General features: G+C 44.0%; 1 protein-coding gene across 2 annotated transcripts in view; it reads right to left on the reverse strand.

The window, feature by feature from the left end:
- MAD1L1 (mitotic arrest deficient 1 like 1) overlaps window positions 1-20,695 on the reverse strand; it is a 347,760-nt gene that overhangs the window by 188,483 nt on the left and 138,582 nt on the right. Inside the window, exon 12 of one of the 2 annotated variants that reach the window (XM_054270763.1) lies at window positions 16,525-16,665. The exons of the other annotated variant lie outside the window; for it this stretch is intronic. Coding sequence (XP_054126738.1) covers window positions 16,525-16,665 — 141 coding nt within the window. The remainder of the gene's footprint in view (window positions 1-16,524; window positions 16,666-20,695) is intronic. 2 annotated transcript variants of the gene reach the window in all.

Consider the following 20,695-nt stretch of genomic DNA (forward strand, 5'->3'; position numbering starts at 1 on the left):
TCTCAGAGAAGCAGCTGAATGTGAAGATGTAGCAGGAAGTTTCTTCTCTTTGCTGCTCCCCACCAAAAGTTTTAACCCAACAGCAGAAAGATAAAATTGGTGTATTGAGGGTCAGCTGCAAATCTCTTGCCAGGAGTAAAACAGATTAATATATTAGTGCAACTCAAAACCATTAAGGAGTACCAGCCCACTGGACAGGGAAATAGCAAATGGGTAAAGAAATACAAAGTATCTGGAGGACACTAAAGAGAATTAATTTCACTGTGCTGTGGGGTCAAATCTCTAAAGGTGAAAGGATACCAGCAGTCAATCCTAAAACAGATAAAGCACATCTGGTAATTCATCACTGCTTAGGGGATGTAAAAACAGGTACTGTAAGCAATTCTGGGATCTGGTGAGCACAATGTTGTATTAACACTCCTGGAATTGGGAAGCAGAGTGAGAGACAAACAGAAGACACAGCAGCTAATGGGAACAGAATCCCTTGCCATTAGATGCAATAAAGAAGCTGGCTGAAGTAGGGAGGAACAAATGTTTGTGCATTTGTTTAATTTTCTGGTGAAATTTTAAGCCCAGCTCATGTATTTACTTTTTTTTTTTTATCCCTTAGTTATCAGCAGAATGGATTCAGGCTCCAAAGCTTTCTTTTGATGAAAGCAAACATCAGTACTCACCAAATCCAGAAAAAGGAAATCTCAAAAACTAGAAGTGGTGGCAATGGGACACCCAGCATCCATTAAACTGCCAACTCCTTCCTGCGCATTTTTGCCAGGACAACCTCCCTGGATCTAAGTTCTCCCCATCAAGTTACCTCCAACTAGGTTTGATAGCTAGAGGGAAAGAAACCACATCTAATTCATGAAATCTGTAAATTAGCCATCAAAAACGTTCACTCTTATCCATTCATCAGAAAAAATGGTGGAATTACAGCTCTACCTAAAAAAGCCCTTCTAATTTCAGCCCGATGAGTCAGCACTGCTGCATCTCATCACCAGGAGTGATTCATTGTCACTGCACTTCTCAAAGTCAAGAATAAGGGTATTCACCCCAATTCACTGTCATCTCCTAACTCCTCTGGACCAGGCACTGTGTTTGCACACAGCACTGTTCTAATGATTTATGTGAGCGTGTCACTTTTAATTCAAAGGGATAAAGAGTTATTGTCAAGTCTACCAACCATAAAGCAACATTTTCTTTCCACTGAGCTGACAGTTGAATACCTGGAAAATATTCCTGTCTGCCAAGAAAGGAGAGGGCTCTACAGCCCATGGCCTTAGGGTGTCAGTGCTTCTGAGGAGAGGAGTGGATGGCCAATGTCTTTGGAGAGAATACCAGGACTTGGGAAAGTTAAAAAAAGGCTTACAATACAGCTAGAATCTGAATAAAAATCCAGACAAAAGCAGTATGGGTGGAAAGCCTCTGCCTCAAGTGAAAATGAGGAAGGGAGTGTGGGGTATAGATGAGAGGACAAAAAGATGATCTGTGGTAATTGCTGGATGAAACAAAGACTATCATAAACTAACCAGTGGCACAGCTATAGTGTTCTTATTCAAGTCCATTAATATCAGTCACTTTTGATAATATTTTAACTGCCAAAACAAGGCTACTGAACAACTCGCACCGACCTTACACTCCTGAGTGTGCCAGTGCCTTCCTTTGAGCTGCCCAAGGCTGGTGATGATGGTGATAGCCCAGAAAAGACATCTTTAATGGTGCTGTGAGCTCTGTCCCTGTGATATCTGCTATCCCCACAAACACACTCCCCACAGGAGCCCTCAGGCATGTGGGCACACTTCCTTGTGCAACTTTGTGTTGTGAGCCAGCCAGGAAACAACATTGGGAAGTGAAGATCTGTGTTTAAATCAAACTTTTGTTGTTAGCTCGAATCAAGTTTGGTTTCTGTTCGAGTTCTCAGCCCTACTGCATAGGTTGTCCCAGCTCAAATAAAGGCCAAGGAGGGGTTTCAGCCAGCACCATCCTTGGCTTGGGAAATTACAGCCAGAGTGGTTTTGGCATGCAGCAGAACAGTGGGGAGAGTGCCTGAGCCTCGGAGGGGCTCCAACAAATTTCAAACGCTCTTGGAAGTTGCTAGGTAACAACATCCACCCCCAGGACAAGATTGTGCAATGTTTGCTCTGACAAAGCAGTGCTTGCCTTGCCCTTGCTTCCACCCTGGCAATGTGTGTGTTGAGGACCTGTCTCCTCTGCTGCCAGAGCATTTCCAGCCTCTAGTTTGGGTGCATAGTTGGATTTTGCTGAATAAAGCAAACATCCCATTTTAAACATAGCTATTATAATTAGCAGAAGCTCATTGCTCAATTCCTCTTCCAGACAGGGATTTCCAAATGTCAGTGTGCTTAGCACAGCTGATCTGTGCTGGCTGCTCTAAACACAACTGACCTAGGAGGGTTCAGAGCATAGAATCAAATCCTATCATGGGCAGTGAGATGGAAAAACAAACAGAATAATTGTCCTTCTTTAACCTGTACCTTCATTTTCCTGTACCATTTGCACCAAGGCAAGGTTAGCAGAGACTCTTTGACACAGAAAATTCATGTTTGAGGCCAAGCAGGAATTTCTTTTGGAATTTTATACCTGTTTTCTGAGTCAGCCCTCCAGAGTACTTGCCTCATCCTGCTTGTCCTGCCAGGTTATCATGGCACAAATCAAAGGGCAGTGAGGGGAGAACAAACAAGGGGGAAAACCCCAAACTAGCACAGCTACTGCTGCTAACACCTTTTTGCAGAGGCTCTGGCAAATGCAGAGACCAGTTTCAAACAGCATTTTCTTTTAAAATCTGTTTTGGGAAAACAAAAACAACTTCATCTCTATGAATTATTTGCAATATTAAAAGAAAATTGCCAAGTATTTTTTCCCAACACAGACCTCCCCACACCAAAGATCTCCTCCCCTTGAAGGAGAAGTGCAGCCCTTCCATTTCCAGGTATTGCATAAATCAGTGGCCCCAAGCTTTCCTGCAGACACTTCAGAAACCCTGGCAGTGCTCCACACCTCAGAATGTCCCAAGCTGAGTTTATTAATGTGGGTCTTGTGCAGCCTCTCCCCTGTGGGGTACAAGGGTCTCACCCACAGCTCCTGCCTCATTGTTTGGGATACACCAATATAATCCCCATGAAGGGATGAAGCAGATTAGCACTAAGCTGCTCAATAAAAGCAGAAACCAAAGCTCAAAGATCACATGAACTTTGCAAGGCCACATGGACAGTCAAAATTTCCAGGTGCAATATTTTACCCCATCAGGTTTGTACTACAAAGGGATCAGAGGCAGAATTTACCTGAAGTTTAAGGGAAAAAGACTGGAAGGAACAAAACCAGAGGTTAATAGCTTCTCTATCCAAAGACATTCCTTACACTGAAAAAGGAAAAAAATCCTCCAAGATTCCAACTGAAAGAAAAAAAAAAAGGTGTGAAATACCCTCAAATAAAATCAAACATCCCTACACACCATGGTCATGCTCCTGTAACTTCCAAGAGGAGGAACAAAACCCTTCCACTTTTATCTGAGAATTTATTCAAAATAAATAAATCCCAATGGAATTTAGGCACACTGTAGAGGCTCCAGCAAAAATCATAAATAAAGCAAGAAAACTAAAAAGATCCTTTCTTGGCATGCTCTTGAAAGAAGGATTCACCACATTTCTGATTGACTGCCACTGTGGTTCAAATGAATCAGCTATAAATAGGCAGCAAATGCAAGGCAAGCATTTGAAGGAAACAGCAAAGGGTTTTTTTTGTTTTCTCTTGTTATTGCTTAATGGTCTGTTGGGAAGGAGGCAGCTGACAAGGTAGAAGAAATGTTGTAAAAATATAAAGAAACAGAAAAAGATGGGGTGTGGGAAGGAGGGATAAGGAGACATGAAGACATTCAAAGGTATGAAATGTGCAGACACATTTCTGCCTCTGGTTTTCCAGAGAAGTGAAGGATCAGGGATGGGAACAGGCACACAGACCTGGAGCTAGGGATGCCCTGGAGGTCCCCTCACACCCACAACTTGAAGAAGGCTTTTATGTTTTCAGTAGCTGCAAAGTCAAGCTTCTGTAGGCAACCTTGGACTAATTTCTAGTCTTTCCTACATATCAGATTGAACACATGAAGTGCAGCATAAAGAAAAGCACTGGAAGTGTTTCTGCAGCCCTCTTGTGCCAAGAGCCATCCAAAACAGGAGTGGCCTCAAAACTATTAAAGTTAAGCAGCCATCCACATCATAACAAAAGTGAAAATGCTTGTGTCAATGAACACCAGAGCTGGAGGAATCTGAGTCACACCCAGAGAGGATCCAGTTTCTGAAAAGCATTTGCAGGGAAATCTCTAAAAAACTACTTTTAAAATATTGAATAATCACTTCTCAAAATAGCTGGAGCTTATTTCACAGCTCTTGTTCCAACTGTCTGCTCACTCTCCTCCTCTCTCCCACAGCTAGTCTGACTGCACACAGCATCCCATCTCCAGCTCTCTGGCATCTTTTTAATTACTCCTCTTAATTCTATGCTCCTTCTTTCAAGGCTGAAGGAGGCTCTCACAGAATCCAAGGAGCAGAAACCCTTCTGGTTTCCCCTCCTAAGGACTCTGACTAGCTTTAAACACCTTCTGTACTTCTGCAAAGTATTTCCTTGCAACTCCATGGCAGATCTTGCCAGTGAGCAGCCAGCACCTCCCCAGAACCTTCTCCTCTGGGGAGATGGAGGCTGATCCCATTGCAGCTCTGCACAGACTTTTACAGCTTTCTCCAAACTCATTGTTTCCTCCTGTAGGAAGGAGTGGAAAGCTATCAAAATGGCCTGAAATCCAAAGTTTTAAACTTCAGCAGTTAATAACTTGCCCTACTTAAAAAACAAAAATAACATTTTGGAATGGATAGGCAAGAGGTACAAGAAAAACCCCTGTGGAGACAGGATCAGAGTAAGTAAAGAACATCCTTGCACTGTACAGCCTGGTACATATTCTGTGTTTGCCAACCATCAGTTTAATTCTCACCCTAAGATCCTGCAGGAGAGGGCAAAGTGGAGGGTTAATGAAGCCAGGGCTGAAGCCCTGTGTTTGTCCCAGAACTGAGCAGCAGGAACAGAAGGGAATATTTCCATATGTTGCCCCATCAGTGCTGCTCAGTTTTGGGCTGAAAGAATTAACTCCAGAGGGAGCACTGCAATTTTATCTTACATGTGGTCCATTTGTTTCCCTTGGCCCTTCTGCTCAGGCTGCCAAAGATGCCAGACAGGATGATATTTCTGAGATGTGGGTGTTTATCTGCTCTGAGTGAACAGCAGCTCATTTCAGGAAAGCAATCCAGCAACTCACAGTTGCTTCTTGCTCCAGCAAATGCAGCCTGACGGGGCAAAAGGTGAAAGTGCCTGATGGTCCCATTAGAAACCTTTGAGTTCCCTCACTCCTGAATGCCTGTTGAGCAAAACTGTGCTATAGAAACATGAGAGATCTCCACTTGGCAGGGGAAGGGAAGAAGTCAGGACATATGCCAAGATAATCTCAGTTATTAGCTCCTGCCAGGTGCAGGCTGTGCAGAACCACTCCTCCATGGCACTGTTAGATGCTCAGGGCTGGGAGCTCTGCTCCAGAGGCTCCTGGTGGAAAAGCACCATGGAGCATGACAGAGAGCTCTCTCACATAAATACTTACAAATAAGAATTGTCAACACCTACACAGATTTACCTGTGCCCTAAAAGTGCCTGATCCAGGGCAATGCCAGCTCCTTTGACTGATAAAAGCCAAAATAGTGACTCTCTCCTGTGCAAGAGACCACAGAGGAAGGCTATATAACTGTACACTTGCTGCAGGAGTGGTTGTATTTGTGCCATGCAGCAGCCTCCAGATATTCATTAGGACTTGAGTGTGACCTTTCCTTTTCTCAGTCCCCTTTGCTGGCCAGAAAAAAAGCATAATCCAAAGAGCAAGTGGAATGTAGCAGAAAATAATATCCACAATAATTGCAGTAATGTGTACAGTGTTGATGGGCTGTAGGAATTGCACAAGGACTGTGGATCCTGCCTGGCCTAAATAAAAAGGTGCTCATTATCCTGAAAGGAAATGCCTCCACTTATGAATGAGAAGGTCACTGCATAGGGAAGATAAATGTCCTTTCTCTATAGAGCTGTGATGGCCTCACTGTCTTCAAAAATGGACCTAAACAGCAAAGCAATAAAAAGCCTGTGGAATTAGCCTGGGACATTATTGTTTTGAGAGCATAAAATCACTCATTTGGAGCTCTTTAGACATGCTTTCCTAGGAACACTTATATATATGTACATGTGAATTTACATTGTGCCTTTTGGGAGTAATAATACATGAAAACAATTAACTGACACTTTCAAACAAGCCTGGATGTGTTTGGTACCAGGAATGTCAAAAGAATTTGAGACTCACCACGTATTCTATACAGCTGTACACATTCCCAGGAATTAAATCCATCTGCATAGGTAGTTTTGCACTCATCACAGCCCCCCCCCCCACACCAGGCAGCCTCTGCCAAGCACAATGAGCAGCTTTAAATAAATACCATCCATAATGCCAACAACTCCTCTCTTTTCAGCAGCTCTGCAGGCTGCCATGCTGCAGCTGAGAGACAATTAAGCACACTCAGATGATCTTTAGGCACACAGCACAGAGCAATCCCCTCAGAGCAAAGGCAGCATCCATCCCCTGCAAGCAGGAGCAGCTCTGGGGGCCAGGTACCCCCAGCCCAGGCTCTTTGAAGAAGGGGGGTCTCATTTCAGCAAGTGGGGAGCTCCTGCCCCTTCACACCCACATGTGTGCAAAGCAAATAACTAATGAACATCAGTCACTGCTGGTGTGTTCCCCCCAGAGGAACAGGGGCTGTCACTGCAGATGTCACTGCTGCTGTCCCTGTCACCTTCCCTCATGCAAAAGGTCACAGAATGCTTCAGAAACCAACACCTGATTTTGCTAAGGTGGAGCTAGACCCATGGAGGTCAAAGGAGCACACATTTTACCTGAGATACCAGGGGGTTGACCTATCCTAAGGCTGTATTTTCACTCATTAAATGACCTCTTGTAAAAGGGAATAAACCCTTTTATTTATTTAGTGAAGAACTCTGCCTCCATCTGTTAATGCAATTGAGAGTACTCAGAACAGAGTTGCCAAAGGTAGGGCTGGTAACAATGGGCTGAGCAATAATATCTGCCACAAAGATCACTGGCTTAGGGTCTCAGATCCCACTGCACTTCACAGCCTAGATTTTATGAAAAAGTCAGAGTTTGTGGGCTCTCAAGAAATACTTCAATAATTAATACAGACACAGACACTCATTCTTTCTTTGTATATAAATAATGTACAGTGGTAACCTTTATACAAAGAAAGCTCAAACTCTCTCCCACTACACATGATATTCTACTTAAAATAACCTCTGCAAAGTAATTACTCTGTTCCTGTTCATGGTTTCTGAATATCTCATTGGGTTTTTATATACCATTAATACCATAACATATAATATTTCAAGCTTCTTGTTGATTTCCTTTAAAAATGAAAAATATTTAGGTTTAGCAACCCTTTCAAGAATCAGCTTCCCAATGAAAATGATATGTCTGAACAATTTTCTGACAAGAAGTGAAGTCGATGCCACAAAAACCCCATTTGGGAGTCTGACGTGTGGAACACAGGCACAGGAACACAGAACAGATAAAAATCAATGTCTTAAACCAGGAATCAGTTGTGTTTTTAATGTGGGCTTGAACAGAACTAGAAATTTGAGTGTACATCTGTCAAAACTGCAGCCATTAGAGCCGTTTAAACAAATTGAAACCATAAATCACATCAATATGTCAAATCGATGTGCCATGCATTTCATAGCCATGATGCTGTCACCACAGCTGGATTCATGGCACGTGTGCTCTGCAGCACTGCCTCTTTTATTAAGCAGCATAAATAAAATTCAAAAGAAAAATGTCACAACTTGCATTACAGGGAGATCATGGCTTTCTCCACAACTCTTGACTTTGAGTTTGTTTTGCTGAAAAGCTTTTAGCACCATCAAAGCACATTTGACATTAACACTGATTAAAGCAAATAGATAAATTGCAAAGCCTCTGAGAAAGCAGAATTGTTCTTTACAATTTACCTGGACCACCCCTGGACAGAGGAGATCTGTATCAACAGCTTAGTTTTCATTCACAGCATGGTGAGAACTGCTATCAGCTGGGTTTTTCACTTACTCTGCTCCCAGCCTTATCCAAATATTAGTAGGCTGATCACACTGGAGTGAAAAGGAAAAAGAGAAAAATAAAGAGAGAAACCCATGCACCTTGCTTTGAACTCTGTTCAAGTTTGGACTGGCAATGGTGCCATGCTCAAATTCACGACCTTAACACAAACCAGGCTGAGGAAATGGAGGTGCTGCATTCTCTGGACAAGCCAGGCCATGGTGAAAGGCTGGGTGAACAGATGGGAGCAAACACAACTCCTAACCTGGAGAAGTACTGACAGTGACCAATTATGGATGTTCTGAAACAAAACAACTGCAATTGGCACTTGCATTTAGGCCCCGTTCGACAAACTGCTCAGGCACTAGCTGAACCAGGTCTTTTAGACTAATTAGTTCCCTGAAGAAACACCTCTTCTACTCCTTGTAATTAAGGCCAAAATAAAGAATCAATGGGCTTCAAAAAGAAAGAACAACAGTAGTTGCTGTCTTGGTTAATTGCCACAATAACCAAAGTATTAAATGCATAAAAGTGGATCTTATAATCCTTGCAAACTGCAAAGAGCAGGAGTGTTGGGATCCACAAGAGCATGGGAACAAGCTTGTGTTGATAATTGTTTTCTCAAAGCATTTTTTCTGTTTATATGTTAAAACTATTTGGTAACAGGATTTCAATAAAACAGTAGCTGGACCCCACAGAAATGCAGTAGGCACAACTGTGCTGAGCCTATGTGGAAGGCCCTACAGGAAACCCTTGGAATCTTCACAGGATTTTTTTGAAGAGATTTTTTTTTTCTGTTTTTAAACAGAAAATAATAATTAAAAATATAATTTGCTCTTACAGGTCACCATCATCATGAATTAAAAGATGACACGAAAACATTTACAACTACATACTTTAAATCTTAAATTACACAGTGATTATGCAATTATTCTGAAACGAAGCACTACAAATCACAGAATTCAAATCCAATAATTACAAAAATCAAGAAATCTCAACAAGTTCAGAACATCTCAAGACTCCCAGAAAAGCGCTATTTAATCTCATTAATACAACTCAGAGCTAGGGAACAGGTAAAAATTCTGTGTAAAACGCTATCCTGATGTGTAATCTTGGCTTTGACTTTTTTTCAGGAGATATTTGTTCCTTTCTCCCCAAAATTGCTGGGTTTCCTTGGGCTGTTAAAGCTTTCATTGATGTGAGAAGGTGCCTAAGTAGCAGTTCTAACAAACAGGAGAGATTATTGGCTTCAGCTGATTGATTCACACAGAGTTCGAGAGATGAGAAGCACTGGCCTGGGATCCCTCTGGGAAACATAACCTGGACAAGCCCAGCTTCTAGTTTGGAGAGAAACTGGTCAGTCCTGGCCAATTCTCCCATTTTCCCAAATTCTTCAATTCCTAAAGTGTCAGGCACCAAAATATTTATCTGCTGGTTGAGCCACACAAACACACACCAGCCACTACAGGAAACTGTGGGCTGGAAGTGCTCTGGCGATGTGGCACTGCCAGCCAGGAGATCCCATCAGCTTATTCCAGAAAGGAACCATATTCCTTGGAAGTTGATAGGAAATTTGAACCATTCCTGCCCAAGGCAAAGCAGATATGTGGCACAGCAGTGACACAGGCTGGGCCACATGCCCGATCAGACCAGTGCTATCTCAAATCACCACACTTTCCAGCTTGGAAGAGATTCATAGAGGTTTAATCTCCAAATTAAACACAGAAAGCAGTAGTCCTAATGTTGAAGGTTTCTCTACCGTTGCAGAAAACCAAACAATTCTGCAATTCTGGAAAGCAACATTGGAAAATGATGCAAGTTCTGGAAGAATTTGCCCAGCAACCACTCTACTGCCTCTCATTCATCTCTCCACACTGCCTGCAGCAGCAAGTGATGGAAACCAACATAAGAACTTGCTTCTACTCCTTCAAAGCCTTCCCTCTGAAAAGCTGGAAGCCATACATTCCTAATCCATTCCCCAGAGATACTTAATTTGCCTTTTTCTGTCTTCTGCCTCAGAGGAACATGCCATTACTGCTCTGCCTGTGCCTCAGCTCAGCCCCTGCTCCCCAGGCTCTCCTTGCAGCAGGAGGGGATTTGCACCACACTGCACAGAAGCAGCTCTTTTGTGCCATGCCTTTGCTCTGGATGGGGCCACTGCTCCCACTTCAAATGTATTCCTGCTTCCTCCTCCACCTAAAGACACCTCATTGCAGGGCCTCTGAGTATCTCTCAGCACAGGCATGCAGGCTCTCCAGTGCGAAGCATTTGAAAGCTCCCAGCATCTCATGAACGCTCTCCCCTGTTCTATTGTGGCAAACGTGACTCAGTTATCAGCTCTTTCCAATACATCAGTAAGAAAGAGCCCAATTTCCAAATCTTCTCTAGGAATTTAGACACTGTTCATCTGTTTCTCATGTTTCCTACAGCCAGGGACATCTGATGCTAATCCAAATTCCTTAGGTCAAGCCTCTTTTGTGCTTGGTTATTCACAACATCACCAGAAGAGGCTATGGGAGGAATTGTTCATATCATGAGCATTTTAATTGGAGCATTGTTGGGAAGAAGGGAAGATCATTCTGTTCCTGGCACCTACCAATGTGCCAGGGCTGAAGTGAGCACTTAGAGCCTGAGTACAGGAGCATTCCCACACCCTCTGAGATCAAACCTGGACAGCAGGATGATGGTATCAGCACAGTCTCAGCTAGGCTGGGTGTGCTCCCTGCAGGCTTGAAGCACTCAGACAGCCAGAGCCCACCCTGCACTCCCTGCACTGCTAACACAGCTGACTGGTTATATTTATCATTGCTGCACATCTTCACATGACAGAGTCAAGATGTGACCCAGCAAGAGAACAAGGGGCAGAGTGCCACTGACTGCTTCTGCACCAGGAGTGTGACTTTCAGCAAGAAGTGACAGCAATGACAATAGTCTACCCCTGTCCTTACTTCACTTGAAGAACACGAGAGCTGCAGAGCTGGAAAATGCTGGAAAATGTTTTTCTGTCCCCTGCACTTCAATGTGCAGCCAAGAGGTAAAAGTGTCCTTGAGGCTGCTGGTGTGTTTGCAGCTGGGGGTATTTTTCTGGGGGCTTTTCACAGGCTGGAGAAGTTGTCTCAGTTAATGATTCACTCCATGCAAGTTGGTGACAGGACATTCTCATTCCTGAGAATGATGGAGGTTGCTTCCAGTTAGCTGTGGTGCCTGGAAACTGCTGACTTAAAGCCATTCTTAAACTCTCAGAGCATCCATACACTAAAAATAGCTGCAGCAATCTCCCTGTAGTGAAAACAATGCTGGTTTTGCAGAATATCTCCAGTGTAAGGAAGTGCCACGGACTGCTTCTCTTGATCAATTACTGACTTTCAAGACAGATCCAAAATGAGGAATCTCCTCAAAAAAATTAGGAGCAACTGAGTTTTAAAATCTAGTTTGATCAAACCAAAAGTCTCAGATACACAGAAACAGGATCTGCTGCAGCATCAATTAGTTTTAAGAGTCACTGTCCTTCCACAGGGCAGGGACTGTCACCTTTAACAAATCATTAAACCTCTTGGTGACTTGACTTCCTCATTTATATGATGATTATTTGCCAGGTGTTCTCCCAAAACACAGCCACTGGCAGGTGTAAAAGGGAGGGGAGGAAACAAATGACTCACTGAGTCAATAAGGTCACTCAGGTCTGAGGGAAGATGAAAGAACAGAGAACCCAGATAATCCATTCTGCAGAACTGCCAGAGCACACAGTGCTCTTTGCTCTCCTTTAGCAAAGAAAAACAAATGCTGAGAACCTCAGTGGTTCCTGGGAAGGCTCGAGTCTGCCAAGAGATGCCAAAGCTTTGGGTTCAAAGTGCTATTTCAACAAGGCGTTTGCTTTGTCAGACGATGATGTTCAGCCCTGTGACTGTTCAGCAATCAGTGGCAGCTGATGCGTGGAGCATCTCAGCACCATCTCCAGAGAGAGTCTGCTTTCTCCCACGAGCCACAGATGAGATGCTACAGTGACAGCAGAAGTCTGGGCAAGTGCAACATATGCCATTCTGGAGTGGCAGGAAAGCTCTGGTGATTCCAGTTTGCTCCTTATGGACATCCACAGTGAGCACAGTAATCATCTCACTGCTTTTCAGGAGTTGTCACTGAGCAAAAAGGGTTGGATGGCAGCAGAAAGGTAAAGAAAGTAGGCAGGAGAAACCTGGAAATTAAAACAAACTCCTCTGTACCTTGCACAGGTGGGAGGAAGCATCTCTCTGAAGTTCCCATCACCACAGAAGCCCCTTCTGCTGTGTAAAGGAGCAATCTACCTTTGAGGGGGAGAGAAAATGTGGCAAAGGAGCAAGATAAACACAAAGTGTGGATCAAAGGGAAGAGAAAAAAAAAAGGGTAAAAACCTGGAGAAGTGCTGATGGGGGAAGCTGGGTGAAAGACAAGGAAGAACTGTTAGATGCTCAAATTAACATTTTAATGCATTCACTGTAAAATTTAAGCACTTTAAGCACTGGGGTGGCTGCTGAGTAAACCCCCTTGGAAAGGAGCAGATTGATGACTTAACACCACAAAATCAGCAAGGTCCAGGTTTCACCAGCAGCAGATTCACTGCAGTTATCAGGGGCAGCTAATGTGACAATATTTGGCCTCAATGAGTTTTGAGGTGACCAGTAATGCCTGTGATGGAATAAAACCAGAGAACATATGGCATTTCATGTGCTGAAACTGTCAGACTCACAATTAACTGATTAGAGTGCATATGGTGCTCACAGACAGGGGAAATCTCTCAGTGTAAAAGATGCTGGAGACCATTGAAGGTGTCAGCGTGAGTCTTCCCTGCAAATCTCTCTTCATTAAAGTTTCGTATGGAGCCAGGAGTGTTGTAATAAAATCACTATTAATGCAGTTATATTTATGATTATCTCCCTTTTGTGCAGCTGGATTTAACTTTTCAAACACTAAACTCCACATCAAAGCTTTTTCACAGTGGCTGCTGCATGCACAGAAGCTTTTTGTTTTGTCATATTTAGCTTGAAATTAAAAGGAATGAGAGCTAAGGTGGTACAAGTAAACCAAGATTGTCAAGAAAACTATTAATATGACCAGTATCAAAACAGAAATTCACTCTGCCATAGAAATACAGTTACATTTCTGTTTAAACTATTTGTAACAGGCTGGCCAGGGAAAAACTCATTCCTTCTCCAGTTCCAAAACACACTTTTAAAGAGATGGTGAGTGACACTTCATTAACCACGTGAAATGGGCTGACACAGCCTGCTGGCTTTTCCAGTCACCATTTCAGATGACATTTTTCTTTGCATCTCTCTGTTCTTTACATTCAACACAGTAAAATAATTCCTTGAACCCCCCCAGCCTCATGAGCCCTGTGGAGGAGGGGATTGGGCTGGGGGCAGTTCTTCTCACATTCCATCTGCTCTTTCTAGCAGCTTCCCAGCAAAGGACCTACCAGAAACCTCATCTCCCTAATGAGTTAAAAGCTCTTTGCCTCAGCCCAAAACCTTCCCAGCCCCTCACAGCTTCCTCCTCTCTCTAACTGTATTATCTCTATCACTCCATCTTCACCACAGCTTCCTGACTGCTGCTGAAATGGATGGGGAAATCTCTCTTTCCAGAGTAAGGAAAAAACCCTGTCAAGAACATCCCTTTTTCCTCCTCTGTTTTGTCAGAAGTGGTGTTTCTGGAAACAGATTTAGGCAGGCAGAATAAACAAGAAAAAAGAAACTATTAAGGGGTTCTCTTCTAGGGAACACAGAAAGATTTTGTTAAATTAAGTACTCTGTAGCAAAAATTTTCAAAAAGGAAAAAGGGGAAAACACTGTGATAAAAAGCCATGGTTCATAGTGCAAATGTTAAGATTTATGAACAAAGCTGAAGGGCAGAACCCGCAAAATTGAATGGAGGAGTGAGAGTCTTCTAGGGCTTTGTTAAACCCCAGAAGCCCCTGGACCACAGCAATGCCTGGAGCCTCCCCGGCAGAGATGGAGCACACAGGGACTGTGTCCCTCTGTCTGCTGGGTGCCAGAGACCCCTCTGTGGGCATCACTGTGGGCACCCCCAGCAGCACATCCCTGCTAACTGCTGATCTCTACTGTTTTCCACACTTGAGCCATACCAGCCTTCCAAAAAGCGTCAGCCAGGCCTTTTCAGCTCAAACCCATCACTGCCCCTCTCTGCAGTCTCTCTGGAGTAGCTGTGCCCTGCTTGCTTTGCTGGATGCTCCCAGCTGAGCACTCCTGGCTCTCCTGTGCTCCTCCCCAGCCCATCCACACCAGAGGCTCCCAGGGTGCTCCAACCCTTCTGCCACACTGATTTAAACATGCTCAAGCTCCCTTTTCCTTCCCTCCTCCCCCCCTACAGAGGCTGCTTCTCCCACATCCCAAACACCACAGGCTCCAAGGTGCCTCATCCCAGCAGTCTGCTCTGTTTGTGAGCTGAGTCATGCAGGTGTCAACATTTCCAAACCTCACGGGGAGGCTCAGCAGAGCTGGGAGGGTGCAGAGCATCAAGTCAGGAGTTATTAATAGCTGCCATCGACCATCTCAGCAGCTTTGATCTACTGGCAGCTGATTACAGCTGCTGCTCCTGATGATGAAGCACCAGGGGTCCTGCCTGTACCTCAATTTCTCTTTCCAGTTTTCAAGTTTTTACTGGAACAAAACACTTTTCCCCAAAATTTCGAAACAGATGGGATTCAGCAGCCAACACTGCAGTCAGAAAGGCAAACACAATCAAGCTGAAGTGCAAAATTGTACTTTGGGAGGAAAAGATCAGGTCTTTGAAGCCTGCTTCTAGCAAAGTTTTAGAGGTTGACATCAGACACAACAAACCTCCAGAGAAGACATCTCCTTTTTGAAATTTTCCATGTACCCCTTAATCCATATCCATAAAAATAAACTTAGAATTTGTTCCCTATAAATAATTAAACGAGTAGAACCAAATGGTTCCCACACTATTCCATGCTTTCATCTGAAGAAGAAAAGAAAATTTGCTATTGCCTGAAGACAACACAGCACACCTGAAACATTCAAGGAAACAATTCAGAAAATCTCCCTGCCACTGTTGGGAACAACTAAGGAAGCAGGATAAAATAGCCACGTATCCCTTTATGTCAGCATCATTGAATCCTGCTCTGTCTGCTGGGAAGCAATGCAGTGTTCAAAAGACAAAACAGAGAAACATTCTGAGGCAGATGAATTCAGGCAAATTTCCTTTTTATCTGGTGTTACCAGCTAACTTCTCTATCAGCTTGCCCAAAACTTTGCAGAATTCATTTTCAATGAAATGGATCCACACCAGGACACTGATCTACACCATGTTGTGCTGTCCTTAGGATTTAAAGATCACTGGAGCCAGTACTGCCTGAAATAAGGCCCCATCTCTCAACACAAGGAAAGAGCATTTTTAAAGATGCCAGAAACAACAGAGTTTTGTGCAGAGTGAGACAGTTCTCTGTGTCACTCTGTGACTTGTACATGAACTCAAGCAGCAATTTCTACCATTCTACTCCACTTGAGTTATAACACCTAAATCTACATGATGATGGAATTAGACACAAAGAAAAACTCACATACTTATGACTATTGTAAAGCCTGATGTAATAAAACTGCCAAGCTCTAAGATCACAATATATTCCAAATATCTCAGCTTATGACCACAAAGCCCATTCCACTAAGCATAACAGAAGAGAGAAACAATTTGGCCAGTGCAGGTTAACTTTAGCTCACCACAGTCACATTTCAGATTCCAAAACTTCAAAAGGAGAACTAAGGAGAATATAATAATTCCTTTCAGAAATATTTCTATCTTTGGACAGAATGTTTTCTTTCTTAGAGAAAACCTAGTAAAAAACACTAAACAGTGACCAGTATTCTCGGGTTTTTCAGGCCCAAGACGTGAAGAATTTACAGCAGATGCATACTTCTTCAACCCTTAAGTAAAGCTGTTGCAAACACAAGTTGCTCACATTGTGTACCGCAGAGCCTTAATTACACATGTGATGTGAATCAAGAGTGAATCTCTTCCACTACACCACAGAGAAGACCCCACACCTGCTACCCCTTCACAACCCTTTCACCACAGGGAGTGGTTGCCCCTCCAGCCACGCGGAGCAGCACAGCACACTCAGCACACCCCAAGATGATTATTCTTGGCTCCTGCCAGCCTCAGCTGCAGAGCAATAACTCGTGCCTCTTATTGATCCCGGAATTTCGGAGCGCGAACGCCGCAAATCTGGCTCCGGCGAGAGCAGATCCCGTCACCAGGCAACTCAGTCTTAGAGGTCTCAACTGCTGCACCCCTGGGCTTAGAGCAGGATGCTGCTTTATTACCTCCAGCTCGGTGTTGTGAGCGTGCAGCTTCTGCACCATGTCCTCGGCCTCGCGCATGCGGCGGCTCAGCTGCGGCGAGTGCTCCGCCGGGGTCAGCTCGCTGTCGTAGGACTCCAGGATCGCCCGCATCCCATCGCGCTCCTGCGGGAACAGCAGCAAAATGCTCAGGGATGGAGGCACAGAGCACACACCCTGCCAGGAACAGCAGCAAAATGCTCAGGGATAGAGAACCAGAGCACACATCCCACCAGGAAAAGCAGCAAAAGTCACTCAGGGATGGAGGCACAGAGCACACACCCTGCCACGAACAACAGCAAAACACACTCAGGGATGGAGGCACAGAGCACACATCCCACCAGGAACAACAGCAAAACACTCAGGGATGGAGAACCAGAGCACACACCATGCCAGGAACAGCAGTAAAACACACTCAGGGATGAAGGACCAGACCATACATCCTCCCAGAAGCAACAGTAAAACGTTCAGGCATGAAGGCACAGAGCACACACCCCACACCAGGAACAACAGCAAAACACTTGGGGATGGAGGCACAGAGCACACACCCTACCAGGAACAACAGCAAAATGCTCAGGGATGGAGGCACAGAGCACACATCCTGCCAGGAACAACAGCAAAACACTTCTGGATGAAAGACCAGAGCACACACAAAAAAAACATAGAACTAACCCCAGAACTAACCCCCCCCAAAAAAACCAAACGAAAACACAAACCATGATCATCAACCAATCATCTAATCATCCACCAAATTTTACGTTCTTGTTGCTTATAAAAAGCATGACACTGAAGATGTCAAGATGGCTGCCATACACACCCAAGGACAAAAGACTTAGTCCTAACCTTACTGTTAGTTTTTGCTAGGCATATACATTTGTTGTTCTTGCCAGGAACAACAGCAAAACACCCAGGGATGAAGGACCAAACCATACATCCTCCCAGGAACAACAGCAAAACACTCAAGGATGAAGGCATGGACCACGCATCCCATCAGGAACAACAGCAAAATGCTCAGGGATTGTTGGACAAATCCCTTTTCTGACCCAGAGGTGGGGCAACTGAGAGGTGTTTTAAAAACTTTCATTCCATATTGCTATAGGACACGAAATAAAACGACGTGGACACTGTAATCTCCAAGGTAAAAAGGGCAGTTTAATTTCTGACTCCAACATTTGCAAATTTTCAAAAGTGACAGTGGATTGGAGGATGACAGTGCCACCTCTCCAATGACACTGGACAAACCAACAGTCCATGAAATTTCTCCTCCTCCAGAAAAGAATGTAAAACAATAATTATTTAGAGAAAAGCGCATGAGAAAGTTTGTTATAAGAATGTAAACATCAGACGGTTTAGAAGAACTTAGAAGAACAGAGGGACAATTCCATTTTCAGTCTTATGAGAAGGATGAGACAATACAGATGTTAAAATTCACACCACCACAATCAGAAACCAGCTATTTCCTAATTACAATACACTATATAAGCTTTTCTTGGCCTATCAGCTTCTTGCCACAACATGCTGTAGATGCCTTAAAGCAAATCATCTAAACTACCCCCTGTGGGTCCTACTACAATGCATCTTTCATAGTTCTACTTCTCCAAAGTATCTAGTCTTATTTGCAAGGTCATCCTTTGAAACTTGTTCCTAGCTCCATTTCTCTCTCAACAATACCTGTCCTATTCCATGGCATTTCTGAGTCAGCATTTCTTATCTCAAAGTTTGCATACAGATGCATAGTGTGGGCCTACAGAACTCTCTACAAATCCATTTCCCACATGGGATAAAGGCCCAGACCACACACCCTGCCAGGAACAACAGCAAAAACTTTTAAGGATAAAGCCCCAGAGTGTTATCCAAGGGCCTTCTGCATCTTTACCCACTTTGTTCTTTTATCCATCAACTCAACTCTGACGGATGCAGGCTCATTGTCTTCATATCAGCATCAAGGCACAGATGAACACACAGTTCTAATAAAATAAATGTTGCTGCTGTGAAAAGTGAAAAATTAGACTTTCTTGTGTCTATAAAACCCCACATCCTTTGCAGGAAAGCAACATGCAGACACTCTAACAAGCAGATGGCAACTGAAAACAGAGCCTGCCTTCTTCCTGGAGACACTCTTCTAATTCAACATGGCTGAATGGGTTTCCTCAGCAAAATATTTAGTGTTGTACTTGACATTTTTCCTGCCAGAGCCTCAGCAAAAAAAGAACAGAATTGTCACAACAGAAATGAAACAGATTTGACATCAAACAAAGTGGCTGAGAGCAAATATCCTCAAAATGGTATGTGACTTATCACTTGTTAGATGCTGCAACACACTCAGTGCTTGTAACAAACATTTTTTCAGAGGTTAATGTCTGGCAGGCAGCGTTTGGCTCACTTCTCTATCTACTGGCAATTATAACCAGGCATTTGCAGAGAAAGACAAACAGAAGGATCTTCTCCCCTCCCTGACAGCAGCTCCCCAACTACAAGGCTTGGGCTCAGAGCTAAACGTAAAACTTTTAGTGTGGGCTGTTGTATGAAATATTCCTAATGCATTCCCAGCTTCAGAAGCACCTAATGCCTCCCTCTCAGGCACTGATGGAGGAGAAGAATGAGGCCAAAAGGAAAGTTTGAAGAAGGAAGTGTGCACTGCAGTGTGCACACAGGGATTAGCAGCTGGTTGAAGTTTCATCTCTTGACTGCATGGAAGAACCTTGAGGCTACAGAACAGGGTCAAAGCAGCACAGGCCCTTGGCATAAACCCAAAGAGCCAAAACTCTGAGGAAACCTGAGCAGTGCTGCCCACCTTTCACTGCTGAAGTCTGCTGCCTCCTCTGCTCCACAAATGCAGGAGCAGCCTGGACAAACCAGCTCCTTGCTGGGAATTCGGCCATCACAGACAAAGGAGTATCAGAAGATCACTGGGCTGTACAAGCTGTACAGCTCACATGCAGCCCAGTGCAGCCCTTCATAAACCCAGCTCAGCTGCACTGAAAAGCTTCACTTGGGCAAATCAGGACTTGTTAGGGCAGGAAAAAAGGTCCTTTTCCCCACACCCCTAAATGCAAAAGGCTGTATTTCAGATAGTGAAGGTGACCACTAACCACCCAGCTCAGCCTGGATACAAAGGTTATCTCCTCCTTCCAAATCTAAAGGTCGAAGACTGAATGTGGATAGCAAGTGTCCATGTGGGAAGGGAAGGAACATTCAAATTCAAGGTGTGACAACAAGACTGGGGGCACTGCCAGAGGTACAGCGTGCTCAGAACACATCATGGACTGAAAGGTCAGCCAAGACAGTTGGGTTGGTCAGCAGGTAAAAGGACCCCAAGACTGAAGGACAGCCTGAGGCTACAGGAACTGAGTTAATAAAATTATAAAGAAAAACGGGTTTCAACATAAATAGTACCAGCAGCTATTACCAGTTCCTAGCCCAGGTTTGACTGAAAAGAAATATTTTTCCAGGGAAATAGTTTTGCCATAGTTTAGAACTGTTCATCTGATGGACATGTGAAAGGAAATACCTCCACATTACTGAAAAAGAAGAAGAAAACCCAAATGCAGTCACATCTGCCTTGTAATGAACTCGGTAAGCAGAGAGGCAGCAGGAGAGGATCTCTCCATCCTCCTCTTCCCCCTCCAGTACCCACAGACATTACCCAATGCATTCTCCATAAAGCAAACTGCTTTTGCTTGGAAGATAAATTCCATTCCCCACTTACAGCCAAATCACTTTCTAGAGCACAGAAGAGAACATAATGACAGCATTTAGTGAAGGTATTGGTTTGAGCTTTGCATGTTGTTGCAATTAGATTTGCAATTACAGCATCCTCTCTCCTTCTCTCACTCTGAGCTGCTCTGCTGCCCTAATTTCCTCCCGAGCATCTTTTATCCATGTGATAACTCACCACTGCTATGTCCTCTCTGTTGAGAGTCCCAAAATCCTTGGTGTTTTTTCAAAAGCAAACAGGACCCCTGGCACCTCCCATCACACTTGGCTTCCAATTAATTAACTGCTGAATATGAGCTCATTTGAGTCACCCCCATCAAGACCCCAGCACCTCCCGGGCTGCTGAGTACAAGGAGGACAAACTCCAGCATTCATGTGAGCATGACCAACCCCACAGGCTGTCCTCCCCCTAAAATCAACCCCAGCCCTTGCCCTTCAA

Source organism: Melozone crissalis, unplaced genomic scaffold (genome assembly GCF_028551555.1).
Source record: "Melozone crissalis strain CALT ecotype California unplaced genomic scaffold, PUWL_Pcris_2 ptg000012l_1, whole genome shotgun sequence".
Lineage (NCBI taxonomy): Eukaryota > Metazoa > Chordata > Aves > Passeriformes > Passerellidae > Melozone > Melozone crissalis.